The sequence below is a fragment of the Scatophagus argus genome, chromosome 10 (assembly GCF_020382885.2).
Source record: "Scatophagus argus isolate fScaArg1 chromosome 10, fScaArg1.pri, whole genome shotgun sequence".
NCBI classification, from domain to species: domain Eukaryota; kingdom Metazoa; phylum Chordata; class Actinopteri; family Scatophagidae; genus Scatophagus; species Scatophagus argus.
Genome location: NC_058502.1, coordinates 19014933 through 19038295, shown reverse-complemented (window position 1 = coordinate 19038295; position 23363 = coordinate 19014933). Strand labels below are relative to the sequence as shown.

General features: G+C 40.0%; 1 protein-coding gene across 1 annotated transcript in view; it reads left to right on the top strand.

Moving 5' to 3' along the window:
- LOC124066419 (gamma-aminobutyric acid receptor subunit pi) overlaps nt 1–21858 on the top strand; it is a 43283-nt gene extending 21425 nt beyond the window's left edge. Inside the window, exons 3-10 of the mRNA XM_046402767.1 lie at nt 7869–7981; nt 9583–9650; nt 10564–10781; nt 13741–13823; nt 18075–18212; nt 18300–18452; nt 20693–20883; nt 21141–21858. Coding sequence (XP_046258723.1) covers nt 7869–7981; nt 9583–9650; nt 10564–10781; nt 13741–13823; nt 18075–18212; nt 18300–18452; nt 20693–20883; nt 21141–21497 — 1321 coding nt within the window. The 3' untranslated portion in view covers nt 21498–21858. The remainder of the gene's footprint in view (nt 1–7868; nt 7982–9582; nt 9651–10563; nt 10782–13740; nt 13824–18074; nt 18213–18299; nt 18453–20692; nt 20884–21140) is intronic.
- The last annotated feature ends 1505 nt before the right edge of the window (nt 21859–23363 follow it).

The following is a 23363-nucleotide window of genomic DNA, read 5'->3' as shown; positions in this document are numbered from 1 at the left end:
CTATCCAGAGTGCTAAGCATGTTAAGTCTTACAATCCAGACAAAATGACAGTGCTAATCATCTTTCCTTATATTGGTTAATTACAACCAACTTGACAAGGTCATTCTAGAGCAGGCTTCTTCTGAGGCTAGTCACACGTTAGCTATGTCACAGCTTCCATTTTTTTTTTCTGAAATTCAAACTTCAGTAGGCTTATGAACAGTAAGTGTTCTGTTCTCCTATGTGGAGAGGCTTAGGGAGCTGCCTCGGTTAGCATGAAAGAGAGAAACAGCTGCTTTTATCCACAAAAGCCTGCAACATGAACTCAGGAGGACGTTTTTTCTTGGTGCCTGGTTGCCTGCCTCTGCATCTCCGAACATGGAGTGGCTGAGGGGTCTGAGGAAGCTTCAAAAGTCCCTGATGAGCGAGAGAATAATCTCTGTATATGCGAGCAGCAGCGACTTCCCTCAAATCTCATTTCACAGTGGCAAAAAATGAATATTCTCTGCAAAGGAAGAAAAGAAGACATTTAATTCAACTTAACAGGCGAAAAACATCCAGCATGGAGTCAAGGTTTCTAACACACCTTGTGGAGTGAGCTAATGCACAACGTTTTACCTGTTCTCTCCAGCAGCCTGTCACTAGACAATTGATGTGTCGTTTGACTAAGGACCTACAGTACCAAGGAAATCATGAGGGTGCTCTGTATGTGAAACCTTCATTCAGCGAAGCAGTGTAATTTTAGCCCTGTATAGAGAGAAAATGAACCAATTTCTATGGTTTAACGTTTGATTTGGGGGCTTTGAATTAAGACGCCAATGTCTTAACTCTGACTTTGAAGGTCAAATGAGAACCCACCTAATCTTCCTACATGACCTAATCGAAATAATAATGACATAACCCATATAAATGGAACCAATTCTACATGGAGGAATTCTACCTTCTAGTGCTTCAAGTGTGACTAACTGTTTTGTACTATTAATGTGATTGATTGTATAAAGAGGAAAACTTCATCTCATAAAAATGTATTAGGTGACCTGCACGTTGAAAAAAACAATGCGATGAAGCTTGCCAAATCCCACTCTGCTCAGCTGAGAATGGGGAATGTACAATCAAATTGCTCCCTGCGCATATACAGAGCTCATGCGTTGTATTCCTTCATGAGCCTTGTGCATCATGGCATGCCAATGGCTACAGGGATTTCTCTGCAGACGAGAGGAGGCCAGCTGAGGGAGTTTGGGGAATGATATGAATCAACCAAAGAAGAGTGAGAAGCGGGTTGGAGTTGAATGTACAGCTGAGTGAGAGGAAGAAGGATAGAATGAAGGAGGTCCACAGAGAGTGTTACTCAACTCTCTGCAGGGGTTATGTTCAGCTGGATTAATCTGTTGTGAAATGTGCAAGTGCTGCCTGAACTGATGCCTTGTGTGCATTGGAGACTAGGAGGAAGAGTAGGGGATGGGGGAGGGGGGCTGTGGGGGGGTCATGTCATGAAACAGGATCTGAAAAGACGAATTCTCCTGCAGGGTTTGAGTCTTTCATTCCAAGCCACCCTGTCACCCCTGCGTTAGTCCATCTGAAGCTATTCCTCCACCCACGTATCCAACATCTAAACACAAGACACATCAGCATAGCCTATGGGCCACACAATGTACAGAATATAAGCTTACAGTATAGGCCATCCTGTTGTAGTGGAGGTTGCTCATGGCTGTACCACGTCAGCTGGCCAGATGTTCTGTATGCATTGTGTGCCATCCAGTTTTATTTCCTTAAAGTAGTAACTTCATAGCAGTGCTTCCTGTGTTGTAATTGACTCCCACTGCATGTAATGAGACCTTTGGTTTAATTTAAGTTGCCTAATCACATCTACAGTATGCTGGACCCCACCTCACCTCGACACCACAGAGGAAGTAATGCTTGTTTTTTTGTTAATATGGATGAGAAATTATAAAAAATAATGCTGTTTCCATTCAGGGCGGCACGGCGGTGCTGTCGCCTCATAGCAAGAGGGTTCCAGGTTCGAATCCCGGTCTGGGCCCTTCTATGTGGAGTTTGCATGTTCTCCCTGTGCCTGCGTGGGTTTTCTCCGGGTACTCCGGCTTCCTCCCACAATACCAAAAACATGCACATTAGGTTAATTGGCTACTCTACATTGCCCCTAGGTGTGAGTGTGTGCGTGAGTGGTCTTTGTGTGTCAGTCCTGCAATTGACTGGCGACCAGTCCAGGGTGAACCCTGCCTCTCGCCCGTAGTCAGCTGGGATAGGCTCCGGCCCCCACGCGACCCTGACGGAAAAGCAGGTATAGAAAATGGATGGATGGATGTTTCCAACTGCCATCTGCTACCATCTGGCAGCATGTGCTTGCTATTGTCGTCAAAAGTGCAGAAAATTATTTCTGACTTTCTGTCCTTTTTCATGCTGCCACTTTATTACGTTATGATTTTTTCTCATGTGATCCGATAACCTTTACTTCCTTCTTATTGTACAGTTGTACATGCTTTGCTTATCATACTGTTTATAATGATCGATGCATCCCATTTTCTTCCACTGAACAAAAGCTATACTGCAGCTTTACTTTTTGGGGAGGTGTCATGTTGTTCATCTTTATACTACCAATGATGTTTATTATGTAAACTCGTCATCCAGATGTCCCATTATTAGCTAACACACGTACACTGGACATTAACTAACTAGCCATGTTAGCTTTGTTTGTACACCAACTGTTTGCCCTTGTCTCCAATCTTTATGCTAAACTAAACAAGTGCTTAAAGTAGTTTATCATTATTCTGGAACTGGTGGATACCATTAATTGGCAGTTAGTTTTCTTTTTAACTCTTTAACTGGTGTTTTTATTTCTCAGTATAGATAGAGTATAGCTGGCAGTCATATGATGGTTGTAATATTTGGCTTATTAGCTTCATCATGAAGCAGTGAAGCAAATCAACTATTAATACTTTGGGAAAGAGCTGGTGAAATGGATGAGAGATGAGAAGAGAAATAACTGAAGAACAAGACTCAGACAGGAGAGAAGGCGAGCAGAATAAGCAAACCAAAGGGTTCATTACTGAGATTAGCAGAGGATTCTGATCATGACAAAAAGAGACAGATTCATCTTTGCTTCCTCCTGGCACTTCCTTCCCACCAAGTTCAGAAGGCTATGAACCAGTCACTTGGGACTAGCCAATTAGCACATTAGAAGGTGTTGTTTAGATCCACAGTGTCATGTGCCTGTACAGATAACATAGCTGCTACTCTGCCATGACAGATCAAGCCCTCAGAAATCAGCTGGTGTCAAGCAACTCTGCTGCTCATGTCAAGATCCAACTGTTGATCTAGTAGTTGAAATGGTAATCTGCCAGATGCATTTTTGATTTATTTTTTTTTTGTCACTTTGATGTCACTAAAAGTGCCCATTAAGCTGGTGTTTTTGCAAAACATGTCCCAGACATCACTTGTCAACCAAGCAGCGTTGACTGGGATAATTTTGTTAATCAAATTTCAGTCAAAAAATCACTGAGGTCAGACCTGACTTATACAACAGTGAATATGTATTTTTTATTAACTTCCTCCAATTCAAAAAAACAGAGTACAGACTTAATGTATTCATGTACGTAATTAGCGAGTCGCAAATGCCAAATGTGATGGTAGCATTTTAAAATGTGCCTATCCATCCATTTTCAATATATTTTTGCTCAAGGTTGTTAGAATGCTAGAGCCAGTATGCAGTATGCAGCCAGAGGCAGGCTGCACTTTGCCGACTGTGAGTCCATCACATGCTAACACTCTGACAGAAAAACACATTTACACCTACCTGGCAATCCAAGTATAACTGCATGTGGAGAATTTGTGGGTGGACACCTGACTGGTGGTTCACATGAGGAGGTTTGAGGTGACAATGGCTACAGAGCCTTTTCTTATTGCCTCTATATTATCTACCGTTAGACACAAAGTAGTCATATTTAATCACGTTACCACTGATTTTGATAGTTACTAAACTGCTTTACTACTGTTTAGAAATTGTTCTTGGATGTTATTGGTCCTGAACACACACAAAACAGTTATAACAAACAAACAAACAAACAAAAAAAAAAACTAATTTTTTTTTTTTCCCATTTCTTTGAAACCAAGAGATAACAGGTGACTTTGTATGGTAGAGACCTGTTCAGCTCAGTTGTGGGTATTCAGGGTGTCATCTTGTTATTCTTGACAGGCAGCCAGGTGGGCAGGTGTGTTCGGTCTGTCAGCGCGCATTCTGGGAAATTGTGCACTCCACAGGCTGTGCTTTCATCTGGGGAGAGAGGGACCTTACAGTACATCAATATGAGTGATGTTTGTTTGTGTGTGCATGCCTGCATACAAGGGTGCATATGTATGTGTACAGTGTCACTTTACCTGGAGTGGTCCACTGCAACACACTGCCTATATGTCCTCTTGTCTTCAGGATCATGCTGTCTTACACGTTAATTACAAAGATGAACTGTTAATATTAGTAGCCTGTGTGATTCTAGGAGGGTTCCAAGGATCTTCCTTTTTTCTTTGTTTCACTGTCAGGGCTCAGTGACTAGCGACTGTTTGGCAGGTTGGAGAACTGAGGTCTCATCCCTGCCTGCAGGTGAAGGTTTAGACAGCCACAAGTTACAGAGTCTGGGGATTTACAGAGATGGATGGAGTGAAAGGAGCTGGGGGCTCTTAGCACACATTCTAGTCAAAGAAGCAGTCATTGTTAGACTGCAAAACACTGACAAACACCAGAAGATGAATAGCTCTGCTGTTGTCCATCAGTGCTAGAAAATCAATTCTGTGATGTATGGCTCATGCTGTTGTATGTTTTCTTTATGTTTCTTATTCAAGTCCTTTTTTTTTCATTTCATTGTTTTCATTAACCACATGTTTTATCACATCATCCTCTCACTTTCTATTTATTTATTTACTTATTTGTTTGCTGCTATCCTCATCTATGTCACTGAAAGACACACACCAACTCATACAATGACATAGATGCAAAACCATTTGTGAATGTAAAGGGGGTCATGTGGTGTGACCCACATTGATAATGCAGTATGCCTGAGGCAGACTACCGTCACTAACTTGGCTTTCCCATCCAAGGCTGTTGCCTGGTGAAACAACAGGCTGGAAGCAATGTGAGTGAGACTTCATGTAGCATAGCAACAGTGTGCTGGGAGCAAGTTAGCTCACTGTCTAACATGATTTGACACAGTCAGGTGAAACAAGTTCTAGGGGTTGTGGCTAAGACTTTTTTCTGTGCTTTTCTTTTTTGTAGAATCTCATGGTGTCTGGTGGATTCATCAGTAGAACAGCCTGTCCTTGGGATTCTTTAGTTGGATTTGGACACTCACTGCGAACTAATTTAACCAACTCTTCAATCAGTTCTTCATTTTTTGGAGGCTATAAAGTGCATTTATGCACCTGCACTTGCTTTGGCTTACTCAAATTTTAAACACTCAAAAAAGTGGTGATTTTAGGATGGAAATGGTATCATGTTATAAATAAAATGGGTCCAGCAAAGTTGAAAGTATGTAAAAAATGATAATTGATATCTTTGCTGTTTGCAGGATACACTTTGGTCAAATCTTGCCAGTCTAGCATCAGGGATCTTGGTATAGCGGAGTTGTTGATTCGGATGCTGAAATACCTTCACAAACACTAGATGAATTCGAATACAATTCACAGTCCTGTGAGAATGAACGCCAATGACTGGCAATTCTCTGACTTCCTCATAGCACCATCATGAGATGACATTTTCTGTAAAATATCTTGGTAATTATTGAATGGGTTTGCGTGAAATTTTTCATACGTAGTCAAGGTCCGCAAGAGATGGGAGATAAGGAGAGACCCCCTGACTTTCCGTACTACACTACGGCATTATGCCATTTTTGGCTTAGAGTTAATTGTCTCAAAATCTATTGGATGGATTACCATTATTAAATCTGGTACAGAAATTGATGTTCACAAGACTAAAATTTATTTAATTGTTTTAAAATGTGTGTTAAGTTCTAATTACAGAGAATATCTTCTTCTTAATATCTATCTGAATGGAAGTTATGGGTCAAAAAAGTGAAGTCAATGTGAATGTCCAAGCAGTTTCTTAATGAGTTTCTCATCTCATTCGCTAGTTTTCAAGTATTTTGCAATACAACATGATGTTCATTTTGTAAATGATGATCCTTTAAAACAGATGACTCAACAGCTTTAGGGCATAGCTACCATGGCAAGTTGCTACCACAGGTTCTCAGATAGATCCAATCAGAATTTTCTCCCCAGCTCCGCCCTCTCACACAAATAAGCTTGCCGTCAATAGCCAATCTGTGCCAGCTGCCTAGTTTGTTCTACATATGCATAAAAGTGATCCTGTCAGTAAGATGTTACTGCAAATGTGCCTTTTCAAAATTGCTTGTGATGTGAATAGTTTATCAAAAAGCAATCTTAAACTAAAGCTTTCAAGTCAAGATAACAAAACAGCTTTTAATCATGTAAAATGTAATAGTTCACAATTATGCCATTCTAAATTTAGTGATGTTATAAAAATCTTATTAGACAGTACCTGAAAAACTCAACTCAAAACAATAACTTTGAAATGGCAGTCTACAAACCTATGGGAGATATCACATTGGCTCCATCCCCTATTCATAATACAGTTTGTGGTTAGAATTTGCAAATGTTAGCTAACACATGATGAACATGGTAGACATTGCAGTCCCTGCTAAGTGTTTGTACGTTCACGTTGTTGTTGTGAGCTAATTTGTGTTGTGAGCTGCTAACAGCATTTAGTTATGCCTGAGTGCAGCCTTACAGAGCTAGGACTGTAGACTTTTTTAGATCCTAATTTTGTTCTTACAAGTGCAATGTCTGTGTCTCTCTACAGCAAACAAAGCTATAATGGGTTACATGTAGCATTTAATCATCAATAAATCATTGCATTTATCTTGAGACATTTCTATAATTAACACACACCATCAAGGTAATCACCAAGATGAAGCTGTGTCCCACAGGGTCGTATACAGCAGGAAAGCTACTGGATTGCTTCCTGATAAAATGAGGTGGCATAAAAGCAAAAAGAGAGGAGGAGAAAGCTGAAACTACCAATTATCCTGACCCAAGTCGATTCACCTGTTGGTTGTACAGCAGTTAACAAAATTAATCTTCAGTAATCTTTAACATATTCATGCTTTCCAACATGTAATACCTTTATTCTAACAACAAATGTCCATCTATGAATATGTGGATATTTGATGGTGCTGTGTGATAAGAAAAAGCAGGCCATCATGTTGCAATATTCTTGCTTTCCTTGTCACACATTTGACTGCAGCAGTCGCAGAGGGGAATCAGTATATGGAGACGAATGTTTTCTGCCTCTGCACATGGCCGGATCTGTCTTGCTTCAGCCCCTCTTACATCATGGCACGTGCCCCGGGGCTTTCTCTCTACAGAGAAGGCATTCTGTATTTAGAGCCTGATTTATACACAAACACACTTTCCACTGGGGAAGCTGCAATGAGTGTTCTTTTCCCCTGCCGCAATTGCCAGCAATATAATCATCTTCCCACACTTCAATGTGCCTTTAAGGATGGCACTCCGAACAGGAAACAGGAAAAAATCTCATGAAAGCAGACAATAACTTTCAAAGCACAAGTGAATGGAAAACAGAGATGGATGGTTTAAAATATTCTTAAACCAATCAATTCAAGTTAATCTAGTAAACGAAGCAATTCCAGTTCCATGTTGCCATACCATCTTTTCTCCCACTCAGCATGAATAGTGAGGTGGTGGCAAAGAGGAATCCATCTCGTAAATATACGAGACGAGATGGGAAAACTTAAGTCTTATTTCTGTTTTTCTCTACCTCTTTCTTTCTCAATCTTTGTTCTCAGGTTGTTAGAGAGCTCTGTGCTCAACGCAGAAGTGAAAGAAGGAGAGATTCTGCCTCCTACCATTCAGAAGCTGATGAAAGGATACAACAAGTACCTCAGGCCTTTCTTTGACAGTAAGGAAACTGCAGACACATGCAGCCATGGGAATGACAGAACACTCAAGGGGAATGTGTGTTTGACAGAGAATGAGAAGGGTTTATATTGCATTTTTGCGCTTGCATGTCCCTTCTGAGTAATATATGCTGACATATGTACATTTAAATTTACTGCGTATGTATATTACGATATAAGATGAAGTCCAATTTAAATTTGAAATTGGTTTGTTATACAATTGCTGTGGGTGGAATGAAATAAAAACAAGGATATAATGTCCAGAAAACACACTGATATAGGCAAAGTAGTAGGGTGCAAAATATACTCAGTAATACCTGTATAAATGTGAAAATATAATTTTCTTAGCAGTCCAACCAAAATCAGGCCTGCTAATACTTGTTGTGAGTTAGATTCCAATTTTCTGCAGGCCAGTATTTTACTTGCAATAAAGAAAGTCTACCTCAGTGTGCACTTTCAGAGGAACAATGTTATGTCGTACCTTGCAAATCCCTCTCTAGCGTTATTGTTCTGGGCTCCGGGAGGGTGTCACAATGGGATTATGGTTTGTTCGCTCACTGTCTGAACTGTAATAACACATCAGACTTTACCAAGGCGAACACTATTCAGCATAATCACTATTCCTCCTGCACCGGAAGTTCAGCACAAGCTGCAAACACAAACACACATTCACACACCCACAGATGTATTATCATTGCTAGCACTGTGAAAACTTCCACTTATTTTGTTTGAATCCCTTACCTTTACATGTGACACCTGTTATGCTGTCATCATGTACCCCTCTTCAGTGTTACGCTTTGTGTTTCATGGCATTTCTAAATCCGCACATACAGTATGAGTTACAATATTTTCAACATTCAGGGTTTCACTGCTTGTCAATGTCATCTTCTGGCCAGACAGCCCCAGGCACAGCCTGTAGGAGAGTGCAATACAGTCTGCCTAGGCTTTTTTTGACAATTGGATTGCCCCCTTACTCAAAATATAATCATTAATTCTAATGCTCAAGTAACCTTAAAGGATTAGTTTGACCTTTTGGGTAATAACATTAATTTGCTTTCTTGTTGAGAGTTAGTTAGCTTGTTGGCTAATTATAGCTCTACAGCCAGTAATTGTGGTTGGAAGCAGAACTTGACCACACATTTACATTAAGCACACACAGAGACATATACGGTATCTGCAATATGACAACAGGCTCATTAATTTCTCTCAAAGAACCAAAATTAATAAGTTAAAGAAAAGGAGAACGGGAAGATGAAACTTAGGAGAGCAGCAAAACTACCCCCCTTTGATGGTGAATCAGGGAGAACTAATTCCCTCAAGGAGGTTCACACTCGACAGGCTGCAGCTGCTGATGTGCCAGCGATGTGGGATCTTTTTAAATATGCTGTCCTTCAATAACCTTTCATTATACAACAGTATACTTTATTATGCAACCTTATATCCCTATGTCTCCTCAATATGCCTTGTTAAATTATATAAGTTAGTCACATGTGTGAATTAACACTCCGACACATAATAAAGCATAGCTATATTCAAATGATGGGCATTACACAGGGTGTAATTATGTCCGGCAGTTTATCATTGGCTTCTCCTTTGTTTTTAGATGGGCCTGTTACGGTGGGTATGAGCCTGGACATTGCCAGTATTGACACCATCTCAGAGATCAACATGGTAACATTTTATATCCTCTGATTACCAACAATGACAACAATGAATATCTAACAGCTTTCTTTGTGTTCTTTGATAGTAAAATGAATGTTCTTCGGTTTTTGGACTGTTGCGAGGAAGTTGAAGATATCAATTTAAGTTCTGAAAAATTGCAGGGGGGATTTTTCAGTTCAGTTCAGTTTCTGACATTTTACCTAGCAAAACAAAGCAACTGATTAATAGATAAAATAATTGCTAGATAAATCAAAAAAGAACATTTGCAGTCGTATAATTATTTAATGACACAAGCAATACAGTACAATAGCAATGATGATGAGCCTCTTCAGGCAAGTGAGACCAAACTTGATCTCTGTAACAAGACGCAAGGAGAGATTATAACATAGCATGGTAGTTCATTTTTCTACTATGTAAGAGCGCTTTTGACAGCTACTTGACAAGGAGCTGCTCAATTCAGTTAATGGGTAAGCCTCCCTGAAACAGTAGACAGAATTCTGGCCACTGGGACTGATGGGGCTTATTCTTGGATTGCTCAACATATTTTTCTTAGACATTGCACTCACAACTTGTTGTCACACAACCAAAGAAATTGATTACGTAGCTACGTAACATGATGAAACATCAGGACTTTTAGAATGAATGCCCTGCACAAAATATGTTCACTGTCCTAAAAACCAGAGCAGACTTGCTGACTTGAAGCAGTGCTGTGGATTATTGTCGCTTGAGGCGCAAAAGGGCTTAGGGACCTGACGCCATCAAAACCCAACAATGCAGAAAAGCCACACGCTGACTAATGAAATGCAACCACACAGGAGGAGCTTGGTTTGCAAAAACCTCACTTGTTTGTCAGCATGTTATTGACATGCTTGTTAAAATAGTCCATTAGCTCTGTTGTGACCTTTGAGCCCCAAACCTGCAGGACTACACTGCCACCATATTCCTCCGTCAGCGCTGGACGGACGAGCGCTTGGTGTTTGAAGGCAACAAGAGCCTGAGTCTCGACGGGCGGCTGGTGGAGCTGCTTTGGGTCCCTGATACCTTTATCGTTGACTCCAAGAAGTCCTTCCTCCATGACATAACTGTGGAGAACAGGCTGATCCGCATCTTCCCCAACGGGACCGTCCTTTACGCATTGAGGTGGGATAACAAACAAGCTTGTTGGTTTATTTGTTTTTCTTTCTGCTCCACCAGACAATGAAAAGCAGGCCAGGGAATGGGGAAGAAATTGGCTGAGGGAGGAAGTTTGGGTGGAATTTGACATAATGTGATTGCAAAGCAGAAAGTCGTGTCAATTCTGTTACTTGGTGATTGGGGTGCATGAGTACAGGAGCATGTGAACTGTCAATAGAAAGACCTGCAGGCTATCAAAGCAACACAAGTCCCGTTAGCATCTTTATTTCATTTATTTCTCTGTGTGCTTAACATTTGACAAGCTCTTGGCATGCTTCTGAAACAAGCCTTTGCTCTTTGATTAGATGTTGGGCCAAGCAGACAGGTTATAGATAGAAAGGTTATAGATGATCCAGGAGCCAAATTCGTCCAGCTCTTTTAAGCCTGTGATGATTGGATTTAGATGTCCTACTGTTTTTTCATGCGACATGGTTTAACCTCAGCATGTCTATGGATTGTATAAGAGCTGTCCATGCTCCTGATTTGACTCTACTCACTCAGCACTCTGGTTACACAATGAAAGAGAAAAAACATCACATGGGAAACATTTTCATTGTTCTAATGGCAACTTTGTAGCTATCATGGGGAAAAGTGTATGTGAGTGTCATGCTATAGTAAACTGGGTTGGATATTCAGGCAAAGGTCATTCTGGCCTCACACTTCATTATGTCTGTATACACTTGTCTGAGTAACAAGCACATGACATTGTTATGTATAATGTGACTCCATTTCTTGAATTATGTTGAATGTGTGTGTATGTGCCATCGAGATTTTCATGGACCAGTTTCTGGCTTTACCGTGACAGAAGAAATGAGGAGGAGGGTAGTGCTTCACAGCCAGGAAGTTGGGCTAGTGAAAGTAAAACAAGCCAGAAAAGATAGTCAGGAGACGGATGGTCACCTCAGGGAATTAGGGCTGTGAAAAAGGGCAGAGTGGAGTGAGAAATGTGAAGTGTTTGACAAGGACAGCTATGGTAAATGTTTCAGTGCTGTGCCAGGGGGAATACATGAGAAAGCACTGAGGTGATTGGAGCTAAAGGTTGAGCAGTTAAGAGGGGAGAGTCAATTAGAATTACTGTATGCTACTTTTACGGTTTAGAAGGGTCCAGTGCATGGGAATATCCTAGTCCAGGATGGGGAAGGTAAGTCATGAATATTTACTGAGTGTGAAATTTTGTTCATCCAATCCTAATGAACAAACTTGGCGTCAAGCCATTTAAAGGCCAAAAGGAAGATCTAAGCCTTGCTATAGCTGCCACTACGCTGACACTCTGACACAGCAATATAGTGTCATATATAGTGTCTATTAAACACCACTGGAGACAAAGCCATTACTGCTTTCATACACTAGAATGTTAGATGTCTTTTCATAGAAAGAAGGCAGGGTAGTAGGGTGAAATTTATTGTTTTGTTCACTTATTTTCAGAGGTTTTTTTTTGTTTTGTTTTGTTTTTTTTTTTTATTTTGATTTTGTTCTGTTGCAGTTTGGTTAGGTTTAGACAACAGAACTATCTGGGTAGGTTCAGGAAAATATGGTTTGGGTTAAGGCACGACTTTAATCCCATATTAGAAAGCCTTTCTGAAAGTCCTTGAAGTCATGACTGCTTTCGTATACTGAAATGTAAAAAATAATATATGGAATATAGAATATATTATTCTGATAAAATCAAGTCAAGTTAATGTTATTTATATAACACTAAAACAAAAATCATAATGCCTCAGTAGGCTTTCCTGTCTCTACAGAATACAACATCTTCTGTCATTGGACCCTTAGTGAGGAAAAAGTACTAGCAAAAAATGATAAAAGATTCATGAGAATCAACCAGGGGTGATGCACATACTGATTAAAAAAGAGGATCAGTACAGTTTTTCACTGCAATTGGATAACCAACATTTGATGTGTCCACATCAGGGCCAGTTTGTATGAAACTTACAAGTGGTCTTAATTGTCCTAAACGTTCAGTAATAGAAGATTATTACTGAAAAATTGAATTTTGCATAAAAAAGCTCAAAGTAACTTAATTTTTCCAAATAAATAAATAAGATTCTTGAGTGTTACAGAGACTCATATAGACAGCTATTATATCTATAACCAGTTGAAGCCTCCAGTGGTGATGTGTCATGGCTGCATCACATCAATCATGCACACCCTGTCATGGTCATGTTTAAGACTGCTTTAAGATTGGTTGTATCGAACATTTCTATGACTCACCACACTGATGCCTGCAAGATAGAAAACAATCTATTTCCCCTAAGGCTGTGTTGACAATCTGAATACATGCATAGTGAGATAGTATTTATAAATGAATTTAAGAAAGATAAAATAACCTTTTAAATGATTCTCACCTGTGGGTGTCCAAAAATGTTATGAATCAGTTACATATTTTTCTGTTTTCCCAAAATTTCTGCATCTAATTTTGTTTTATAAAAGGCTTACAGGCAAGTCTAAATCCTCATTTGTTATTTCTGTGTTTTTTATTCATGGTCCTCACATTCACCAGAATTCTTGTATTTCACAGCAACATTTAAACACAGGACTTACCCTTAATTTTAAGACCAAAATTGCGTCACTGTTAAGCCCTTAAGCCCAAATGTATAATGTGAGAGGCTTTCACACATGCTGGCCCAGATTTACAGCATGGCAGCAAAGAGAAAGACTTCAGTCTCCTTCCACTGAGATCTCCATGTGCCACAGAGGGCTCAGTTCATTTCATATCAGCCAAAACCAAGCCAGCTGATTCCTTACATCACCACAACTTCAACCAGAGACTGGGGAAATCAATCCCAAATCTGCTCTGTTGTTTGTTTGATAACACACCTGGTATGAGTTGTACCCACTGTGTTAGAATCTGTTGCCAGAATAACACTCGTTGTAGGTATCCTCTTTCACAGAATTCCCCAACTGTAACAGCATTTTTATTTTTTAGGATTACCACCACCGTGGCCTGCAACATGGATCTCACCAAATATCCCATGGACAAGCAGACCTGCACGCTTCAACTGGAGAGCTGTAAGGACACTTCATAGTAGATAAAGGAAATCTGAACTGAAGCTTGAAGCTGTAGAGAGTTGACGGGTGGGCGGGATGTCAGATGATTCTGATCAAACCAAAGGATCAAACAGACTACTTTCTCTCATCTTCTAAAAATGCTGCTGCTGTGTGTGTGTGTGTATGCTGGCGTGTTTGCCTGTCTGTGTAAGACTACATGTTTGTGTCACATGGCAGACAAACTGCAGGGGCAATTCTGGTCATGATTTCTTCTGTGCATGTTTTCTGTCATAAGTGGTTGTTATGACAACAAAGATGAAGCTGGAAAGTAACTAGTGAAGACTATCTACCATTTAAAGGAATAGTTCAACAGTTCAACAGGGAAACGCATGTTACTTGCTTGTCAAATATGAAGCTAAAAAGAATAGTTGTGGTTTTACTGGAGGGTTGTGTGACAAAGCACTTTCAGGATGACAATATCAAGAATCAACATTTTCATTTCTGTATATAAATGAAAGAAGATACAACGTAATAGTTAGAGAACTTAAGAGGTGCTGGTACAAAGACAGGCAAGCTGTTTCCCCTGCTAAGCTAAGGCAAGCTAAACTGGTAGTTTAGTTTCGTTGCTCTTTCCCTGTGAATTTTATGGCAGTTAGCAGCACTATGGAGAAATATTTTTATGACTGGGTCCATGCACATGTGTGACAGTTGGTGGCTGTAGCACACAATTAAATATATATGTATATAGTAATGCGCTAACAAAAGGCAGGGGAAAAAAACACAATCAGTAAACAAACAGGAAAGATGCTCAAAGGGCTGAACTTCAAAAATGTGTCACTGAATGCTGCCAAAGGACTGTTCAGATGTTCAGCATCATTCAGATTCTACAAAGGGCTGAGTTCTTTGCACCAATAATTTTCATGTGTGCATATCCCAGACATGCCGAAAGTACCCACATTCCTACGTGCATGATGCTTTGCCAGTCTTTTCAAAAATGGCAAATGAGAGAGAGGGGATAAAAATATGCATTGAAGACGGGACCTTTTCAATGACGCACACTCACTAGTTTGTTCCAAAATATGTCTTGTTCCATAATATATTGGCATGCTAAGGATGAGTCTTGCCTAACCTGACTTGAAAGGACCTTTCCTTAACTTTGAAATGCACTAACTGATATAAACACTGCATGATATAATATCATTTGTGTCTTCAAAAAACTGGCTTTGCAGATGTTTTATGGAAATGGAAATGTACTCAACACTTAATTAAACATCTAGAGTAAACACAATGTTTTTGGTGAGGGACCCTGTAATTTTTGTTTGTTTACAACAAAAGTGCACAAGGCATCTTTATTGCATATTTATGTGAGAGTGCTATCAATCCCAGCCTATTTCCAAAAAATGTCATACCAGTCCTTTACTAATCCAAATATGTTTTTATAGCAGCCATTTTCCTGCAAGCTGTCCTATCCCTGATGCCAAACTTACCAAATCTCACTAATCCTTTAAAACAACTTAACTAATTAATATCCTAAGTATGTAAACCTCTGGCATAGGCTTGGAACAATCTTCACTTAAATCTGAAATCTGTACATTTTTCTGAAACATGAGGAGTGACTTAACTAATTTCCACCCATTTTAAGTGATTTCAAGTTGAAATAGGATAAGTTTATAATGAAAGCATTTTTTTTAATTGAGATTAAATACCATTACAATGATTGGCTGTGCATCGAAGATGGGAGTGACGAAAAGTCCCCCACTTCCCCCTCAGCCTCTCTCGCTCATCTTCCTCTATTGCTTTCCAGCTTGCTTTTGCTCTATGGTATTAAACGACAGGCAGCCAGGCTAAGCTAAATCTGATCCCTGCCAGAAGCCCACCAGGTCCTCAGTGCCAAATAAAACATTTAACGGCAGCTCCAGTCCCACTTAGCAGACAAAAAGACATCTGGAGGTTAAAGTTAGGTAACTGAGAGGATGATGGGTCCTTCCTTCGCTCCTTCAACAATTCCAGTCTAAATATCTGCATCTTCCGGTCTCTCTGTCTGCCTCTCTTCTCCACCCTCTCTTACAATCTCCTTCTCATCCTGCTGTTCTGTCTCTGCTGTTTTCTCTTCGTTCCTTTTCTCCTTCAATCTCTATCTCCCTCTTGCTCTGTCTCTTTATGAAGATGTATATTCAAGGATTTGTTTCTTTTAATGCTGTGCCAAAAGTGGATCCTCTGCACAGGAGGAAGGTTTAAAGAGTGCACACTTGTGGGAGGGTGCGGGGTGTTTAGATCGGGATTGCGGTAAAATATTTAGTGCGTTGTGACAGCATAAAGAGTAAGAAGATAGTAGCAGTCTTTTGTGATCTTTGCTCTTATTTTCCTTTTGGCAGTGGACCTTTAAAAAACTCTTTGACTGTGGATGTAACTACTTGTTTTCAAGGTGCCACAGGCCACTGAGAGGTTGAATGTGCCCTGACGTTACTATTTCCATGTTATTGCACACCATGTCACTACCCATTTGTGTCTCCAACTTGTACAGTAATGTCAGGGCTTTAGGTCAGGAAAATAATGAGTTCTTCTGGTAAGATAATTACAATGAGAGAGAAAACAGTGAATTTACGGGACCATCTAGTCACCACTGTCCTTCATTAGGGGACTTTGCTCCCAGCATCATGGTTCACTCCGGTCAATAACGCATGACTCTGTATGGGTTTCAATGGGGCGAACAACAGCAAATTAATGAGCGTTTCATGTACAACAGACTACAAAAGTGTTTTCTAGCTTCAGCCAACTGCACTTCCTCTTACTTTTCTTATTCTCTTGCTCCCTCTGCAGATAAATTAGAAAAATACACCGTAGAGGTTCAGTCCGTTAATCACAGCGTTTTTGTCCTCAACATATTTTATCATGAGTCCTTATTAAGTGATATTATTATAGTTACATGGTACTATCAAAAGCTCTACCACACTCATCCCTGGCATCCTTGACTGTTTTAATTTTGCATTCCTGCTCATTCCAAATTTTATTTGAGTTATCAAGGCTCTGTAGGGCCCAGTGTGATGTGCATGATTTGTCTGTTATGGTATTAGGCAAGAGTTAAGCTCTCTTCATCATTACTTTTTAGCTACCTTCGCCCTATAAAGAAGTGAATGAACACCACAAATGCATTCCCATTAGCGATGCCTATCATATCTTTGTGTCAGACTGTGTTAGAGTGAATAATGGGAGAATGTTGTATTTCCACTAATTACATACATGAAACATTAACATTGTATTTTAAAGTCACTAGGTCAAATTTGTGTGTTGTTGTAATGGCAGACATACTCATGTTGCACCGTGCAGACCTTTGCTTCTCAGGGATAACATGGCATTTTAAACTAGCTTTTCAGAGGTACTTTCACATTCCCTTTGGTTCAGGCCAAATGCTTCTCTTGCGCTGATATTTAGCATCAGAGGGAATTTACCACCCACTATGGGCTGCAATCCCAAACAACTCAACCATAAGAGGATCAGACTTTAGCTTGAGCAATCAACATTTCCAGCTGTTATCACTAGGGATGTTCCTAACAGCTAATTTACAATTTTCCACTGTAGCTAGTTTGGCATTTAGTAAAAACTACTAATGTCACTCTTTTATATCATCATCATCACTACATTGATTATCAATTATAACTGCTTTCAATGCTGTTATGTAATGTGCAAGGCAGTAGAACACAGTTGCCTAAATATGTTGTATACATCTGACATGGAGCGAGATCAGCATCCACTTGTGTTTGTGGTCACCTGACAAGTAACTGCAGGTCAAATATTCACACACCTGGCCTGACCTGGACAAACTGTATCTCATGCTTCAGCTGCTATAACCACTCCACTATATTCTGCTAGTTGCTTGGTAAGAATAGGTGCTAGGTAGGTGGTGTTATAGATACTTTATCAAGGGTTTTTTTAGATGAAAACAGCTGTTTGCTGCAGCCAGAAGCAAGGTTAATGTGCTGAGTGCTGAGTCAGAAACAAAACAGTGAAGCAGGTCTGTCACAATATCAGATTTTCACAATATAATTATTATGACCAAATGAATTGATAGTAATGATATTAGGGGTCCTAATAATTGGGTCCTCATACTCTGTAGGTGAGCAACACATTTCACATTACACATATTTATTTGATCTGTTGCAGCTTTTTAAATAACTTTATATATACATTTATATATGTGTGTGTCTGTGTGTGTGTATTTACTGTAATCTTCCTGGGAAAGTAATTTATGTTTTTTGTTATGTTTTTTTACAGGGGGTTACAACATCAATGATGTCATGTTCTACTGGACCAGAGGAAATGAGTCTGTCAGTGGTTTAGACACTCTGCAGTTGGCTCAGTACACAGTGGAGGACCACTACACATCTGTCTCAGAGGCCGTTTATGAAACCGGTAGGTCCTCGGGTAGGGTATCTGATTCACTCTGCACTTTCTGCTACCAAGTACATTAACAGACTTTTGTCTTTGTTTGTCTCAAAGGCAATTACCCAAAGCTGGTCTTCCACTTTGAGCTGAAGAGGAGCATTCTGTACTTTATCTTGGAGACTTACGTCCCCTCCAGCCTGCTTGTTGTCCTCTCATGGGTTTCCTTCTGGATCTCCCTATCCTCTGTTCCAGCACGAATTTGTATAGGTATGGAACAAAGCAATCTTATTTTTCACTCAGATGTGAGAAAATATGTAATGCTTTTACGTTGCACTATCAAGGTATTGTTGTTGTAGGTGTTGTGTACTGTTCGTATAAAGGATTTTTCATCAGTCATCAGTAGTGCCATGATGACACACTTCAAATCTCTCTTAGTGAGCACAAATTTGTCTTGGCATCTTGGTTTTAGACGGATAGGGTTTAAGAGAGCATCTGTGACACTGCTGTTATCTAGTAGGAACATCCAAACACGGATGTTGTGTTGAGTTAGATCTACCAGTGCTACAGGGTCCCCGAAGAACACAAAAGTTCTAACAAAAAATTAGAAACTAACAAAACCGCTTCAGACTGGCACACCATGCACTGAATGAGCACTGTTGAAGCATTTGTCATAAAACAAATGTACTGGTTGGGTGGTTGTTTGCAGGTTTAAAGCCCCCCTCATAATCACTAAATTCACTCATAAAAGTTTTCCACATTAAATATATATGACTAAATAAGCAACATTCAAAATTAGGTTTTGAAAAAAAACATCCTTATGTATTGTTAACAGTACTAGGAGTTCTGTTCTCCAAAACTCAGTGAGTGTCGATAAGCACTGTGTGGGTGTGGTTCTGTTGCATTAAATGCAGAAGGTCCGGTCACCTCTCTGTTAGTTTTAGCTGTAGTTTTTGTGAATGATATTGGACAATGATAACATAAGAATCACTTATCAAGATAGAGAACTGGTTACCTCTGCTCCTGTAGGGTGGCTACCTGGCCGATCGGGGCTTTTAAATTCAACACTGTAGTGAACATCGAGGTAAAAGTGGAGAGATTTAACACCAGCTCCAATCCCGGCCACATGTTCTTCTCTGCCAAGCATGATTCTAGCCAATGTACAGGATAATAAACTGGATGACCTCCATGCCTGCATCAGTTTCCAACAGAAATGGATGCAAAGACTTAAACTGCTCACAGGACGGTATCAGGAACTGAAATTCCTTTTGTTTCACCAAAACAAGCAAGAGGCATGTGTTTTATGGGAATAAAGATTGGTGTGACAATAGAAATATTAAATTACCATCCTGTTTCTATTCACATGATCTGAAGCTATTTATAGACAAGGAATTTATATCATCATTATAATAGAGGTCTACATCCTGTGAGTACAGAGGCAGCCCTGTTGGGTCTTTGTAAACACTTGAACTGCTCACAGGCCGGTAATCCTCTTGATGTGCTCACTATTGCTGGATACTCCAACCAGGCTAACATTAAGAATGTAAAGCCTGTCTTCCATCAACATATTCACTTTGCCATAAGGGGATTAAACACTAAGGATCATTGCTACATTTGAAAACAACTACAGAGTAGGCTCACTGTCTACATTCAGAAAGAGGGACCATAGGGACATTTTTCTGAGGTCAAAGTGATGCAAGAGGTCAGGAAATGGTGGGACCAATCAGAGGCTGTCCCATAGACTGCATTTCATGACAGTCTAGCATGTGCCAGGACGCCATTGTTGATCAAGGGATTCGCTGTGTCTGTAGTGCATTTACTTTATTAAACAACAAAAGAAATTATACCCAAAACTGCACATGAATCATTCAGCAGCCAGAAACTATGGATTACCACTGCCATCTGTGATGCCATATGCACATACACTGCAACCTAAAAGGGAACAATCCTGCCATCCGTTTTGTCTATTCCCAGTGCATCTCGAGCAAGTTAGCGAAACAACATTTATGCTCGCTTCCGACAGAAACCAACAGCTGAAGCAGAGGTTAAGGCATAAATCCCCATGTCTCAGAACTCTATCAGGAAGGCTTTTTAACCTAACCTAGAAAACAGTGGACCAGACAATAGCGGTGGATGGGCTCTCTAAGTGTGTTGATCAACTAAGCTCACAGACACATTCAGCCTGTCCCTTCAAACGGTCATACCAGTATTCATCTACCATCATTCCTCTGCCTAAGAAAATTATACAATTCAATCAGACTGTTCCTGTTCTGTTTAAACTCCTTTGAATGCACAAACTGAAGGAACCAATAAGATTTCATTTGACTGAGATTACAACTTATATAATTATATATGACAAAAAAGAACTTGACAGATTGAAATCCATAACCAAAAAAAACCACTAATTGTTATCAAGTTCTTTTTTTCTGACTGAGGAAACGCATGTTAAGAGTCTTACATGGTGGATCAAAGACGCCATAGTTCAGCAGTGTGTGTTTTTCTTGTGTCAGGAGTGACCACAGTACTAACAATGACCACTCTGATGATGGGAGCCCGGACATCACTGCCCAATGCCAACTGCTTCATTAAGGCCATTGATGTTTACTTGGGAATCTGCTTCAGCTTTATCTTTGGAGCACTCATTGAGTACGCCGTAGCCCACTTCTGCACGCTCACTCACGCAGATTCGCACATGCTGATGGTGAGACCCTCCTGGATATACCGCGTTGTTGTTAATTGCCATGGTCAAAGCAGTTGATGTGGTCAAAGTCATTGTCTTCGTGATGGTTTTCATCCTCATCACCGTCATCATCACCGTCATCATCACCATCATCATCGTCATTACTATGTCGTCATGAGCGTCTTGGGATGTGTGGAGTAAGTGTTATAAACTCTCAAATTTAGATGTATCATGTTTTTGTTTTCATTCAATTAATTTTTAGTCTTGCTCTCCTTCAGTATGGCCACCACATACATGACTTTGATGATGAAAAGAATGGCATCGTCACCACCATCTCCCACAGAGCCAAGAGACGCAAGGAACCTGCTGCAACTCCTACCCCAGCTCCCACCTCCTTAGAACTCACTGTCAGCCCGTCCAGCCCCTCGGGCAGCGAGCCTAAGCCTGAGGCTTTGCCTCCGGAGCCCACCAACTGGTGCCTCACTTTTCTGACCAACATCCGCAAAGTGCTCCGCTCCATATATTGCTGTCACGTGGAGAATCCCCATCACATAGACAACTACTCCAGAATCACCTTCCCCCTCTCTTTTGTCATGGTTAACCTGCTCTACTGGACGTATTATTTATATTTTTAGCATTCACTTGAGTGTCGCACGTGTCCCAGAGTGTGAGACAGAGCGTGTATGCAGACAAGAGCTGTATCTTACCATATGTATGTACAGTAAGTGTTACTGGGGTGTGTTTTGAGATGAGTGTGTAAAATTTCTACCTTTGGATTCATGAAGAAGTAGCATATTTATAAGGTGGCTTTGGGGAAAAGCAATGCTTACAATTACAGCTCAATTTTTCCATATTTTTTCATATTTTCCATTTGTGCATTTGAGTTGCTTTGAATTATCATTATTATTAGTAGTAGTAGCTGTAATGTTATTACTGTTATTATTATTATCATTATCGCTGGTAAAAAGAAAGAAAAGCTGCACCTGACACTGACTGGATGAGATTTGTTCAGTTATGTTATACCTTGAGATGGTACATCGCTTACAAAGACAAAGTTGGGCAGTCTACATATTTTCCGCTATATTATATGAATTTTAAGTGTATCTCCGTGCCGGTTACAGTCTGACTTGGAGAAGGTGGAGCTGTAATGTACGTCTTTGTCACGAAATTTGCTAGCATTGCTTTAGCAGCACAGTAAATGCCAGCCCCATGTTGTTTCTCTGTTGTGATTGATTGATCTTTGATACTTCAGTTTCATTTTCCATTTCTGTCTACAGATACAACATTAAGGGAAAATAATGAATGGGAAGAAAGGGGTGGAAAGGAAGAAAAAGAGAGACAATGGAGATGGAAAAATAATCAACAAGGAGAGTGAATTAAAATCTATAAACCACTCTCCCAAGGATGCAGTCGAAATCTCTTTTCTTCTGTGTCCTTCAGTGGGTTATTATGAATTCACAGACCGGAGAAAGCTGTCTCTTTTTCCTTGCTTTTACTGCTTTAACTGATCATATACATGTCGTGGCCTTTCATCCCATCAGCTGTGTTCCGGAAATCTGGCCACCATGAACAGTTTTATGGAACATGTCATTTGTGATGTGATGTCATTTGTTCTGCAGTTTTAGTTGCGGCCTATGAAAGAAAGAACAGTATACTATGTGGCATTGTTAAATAGTTAAATTACATTGTTAAATTGATCATTACAAGAATAAGTAAAGTGAAATAAACATAACAAATTCTGAAATAATTAATTAATTACATATTTCTATTATGTAATTAATATTCTTATTATTATTAAGGAATGCCATTTTTCAAATCTGTTTTAAATAACGGGCATTTTTCCCAGTGATGCTTTTTTATCCTATTTCATGTCACTTTTTATTTCAGAATGCTAAACCTCGTCCATCAGGGCTCAACAACTGCTCCTGTTAGCTCAATTAGGTCCCAGTAGCTCCTGTTAGTGGGACCTAGAAGTAGGCTAATTCTAAATCAATCAGCAGCTACTGCAGCAGTTAAACAGTGCAATGTAACATCATGCAACCTATCAGGCGAGCCACCTTGCCAAGTCGCTGGGATGTAAGAAAGTCTTAGCCATGACAGCTTGTGCAGGTTGCAAATCCAGCTTGACACTCTACTCTGAGAGCTGGGCTGTTCAAAGTCTGTGCTCTATGAAATGAATGTTTCACAATTCACAATGTGGGATAACAGTCTCTCTGTCTCGCTCTCAGTGGGTAAATGAAAATCAACTCATCAATACTGATCATTATCAGAGGTACACTCCACGTGCAAAGATGGAGCCGGTAGTCTAAGGTAATGTTAGCTTAGAAAACAATATAACCTCCTTCAATTTGATTCATACCTGAACATGTTTGTTGAATTATTTCAGCTAATTCACCAATCAGCCCACAGTTGCTACATTTAGCTAGGACTGTCATTTCAGCTGTTGAAACACTGACTACTCTGAGCACTGTTCAGCTCTCTCTCTCCGCCAACAGAGGGCC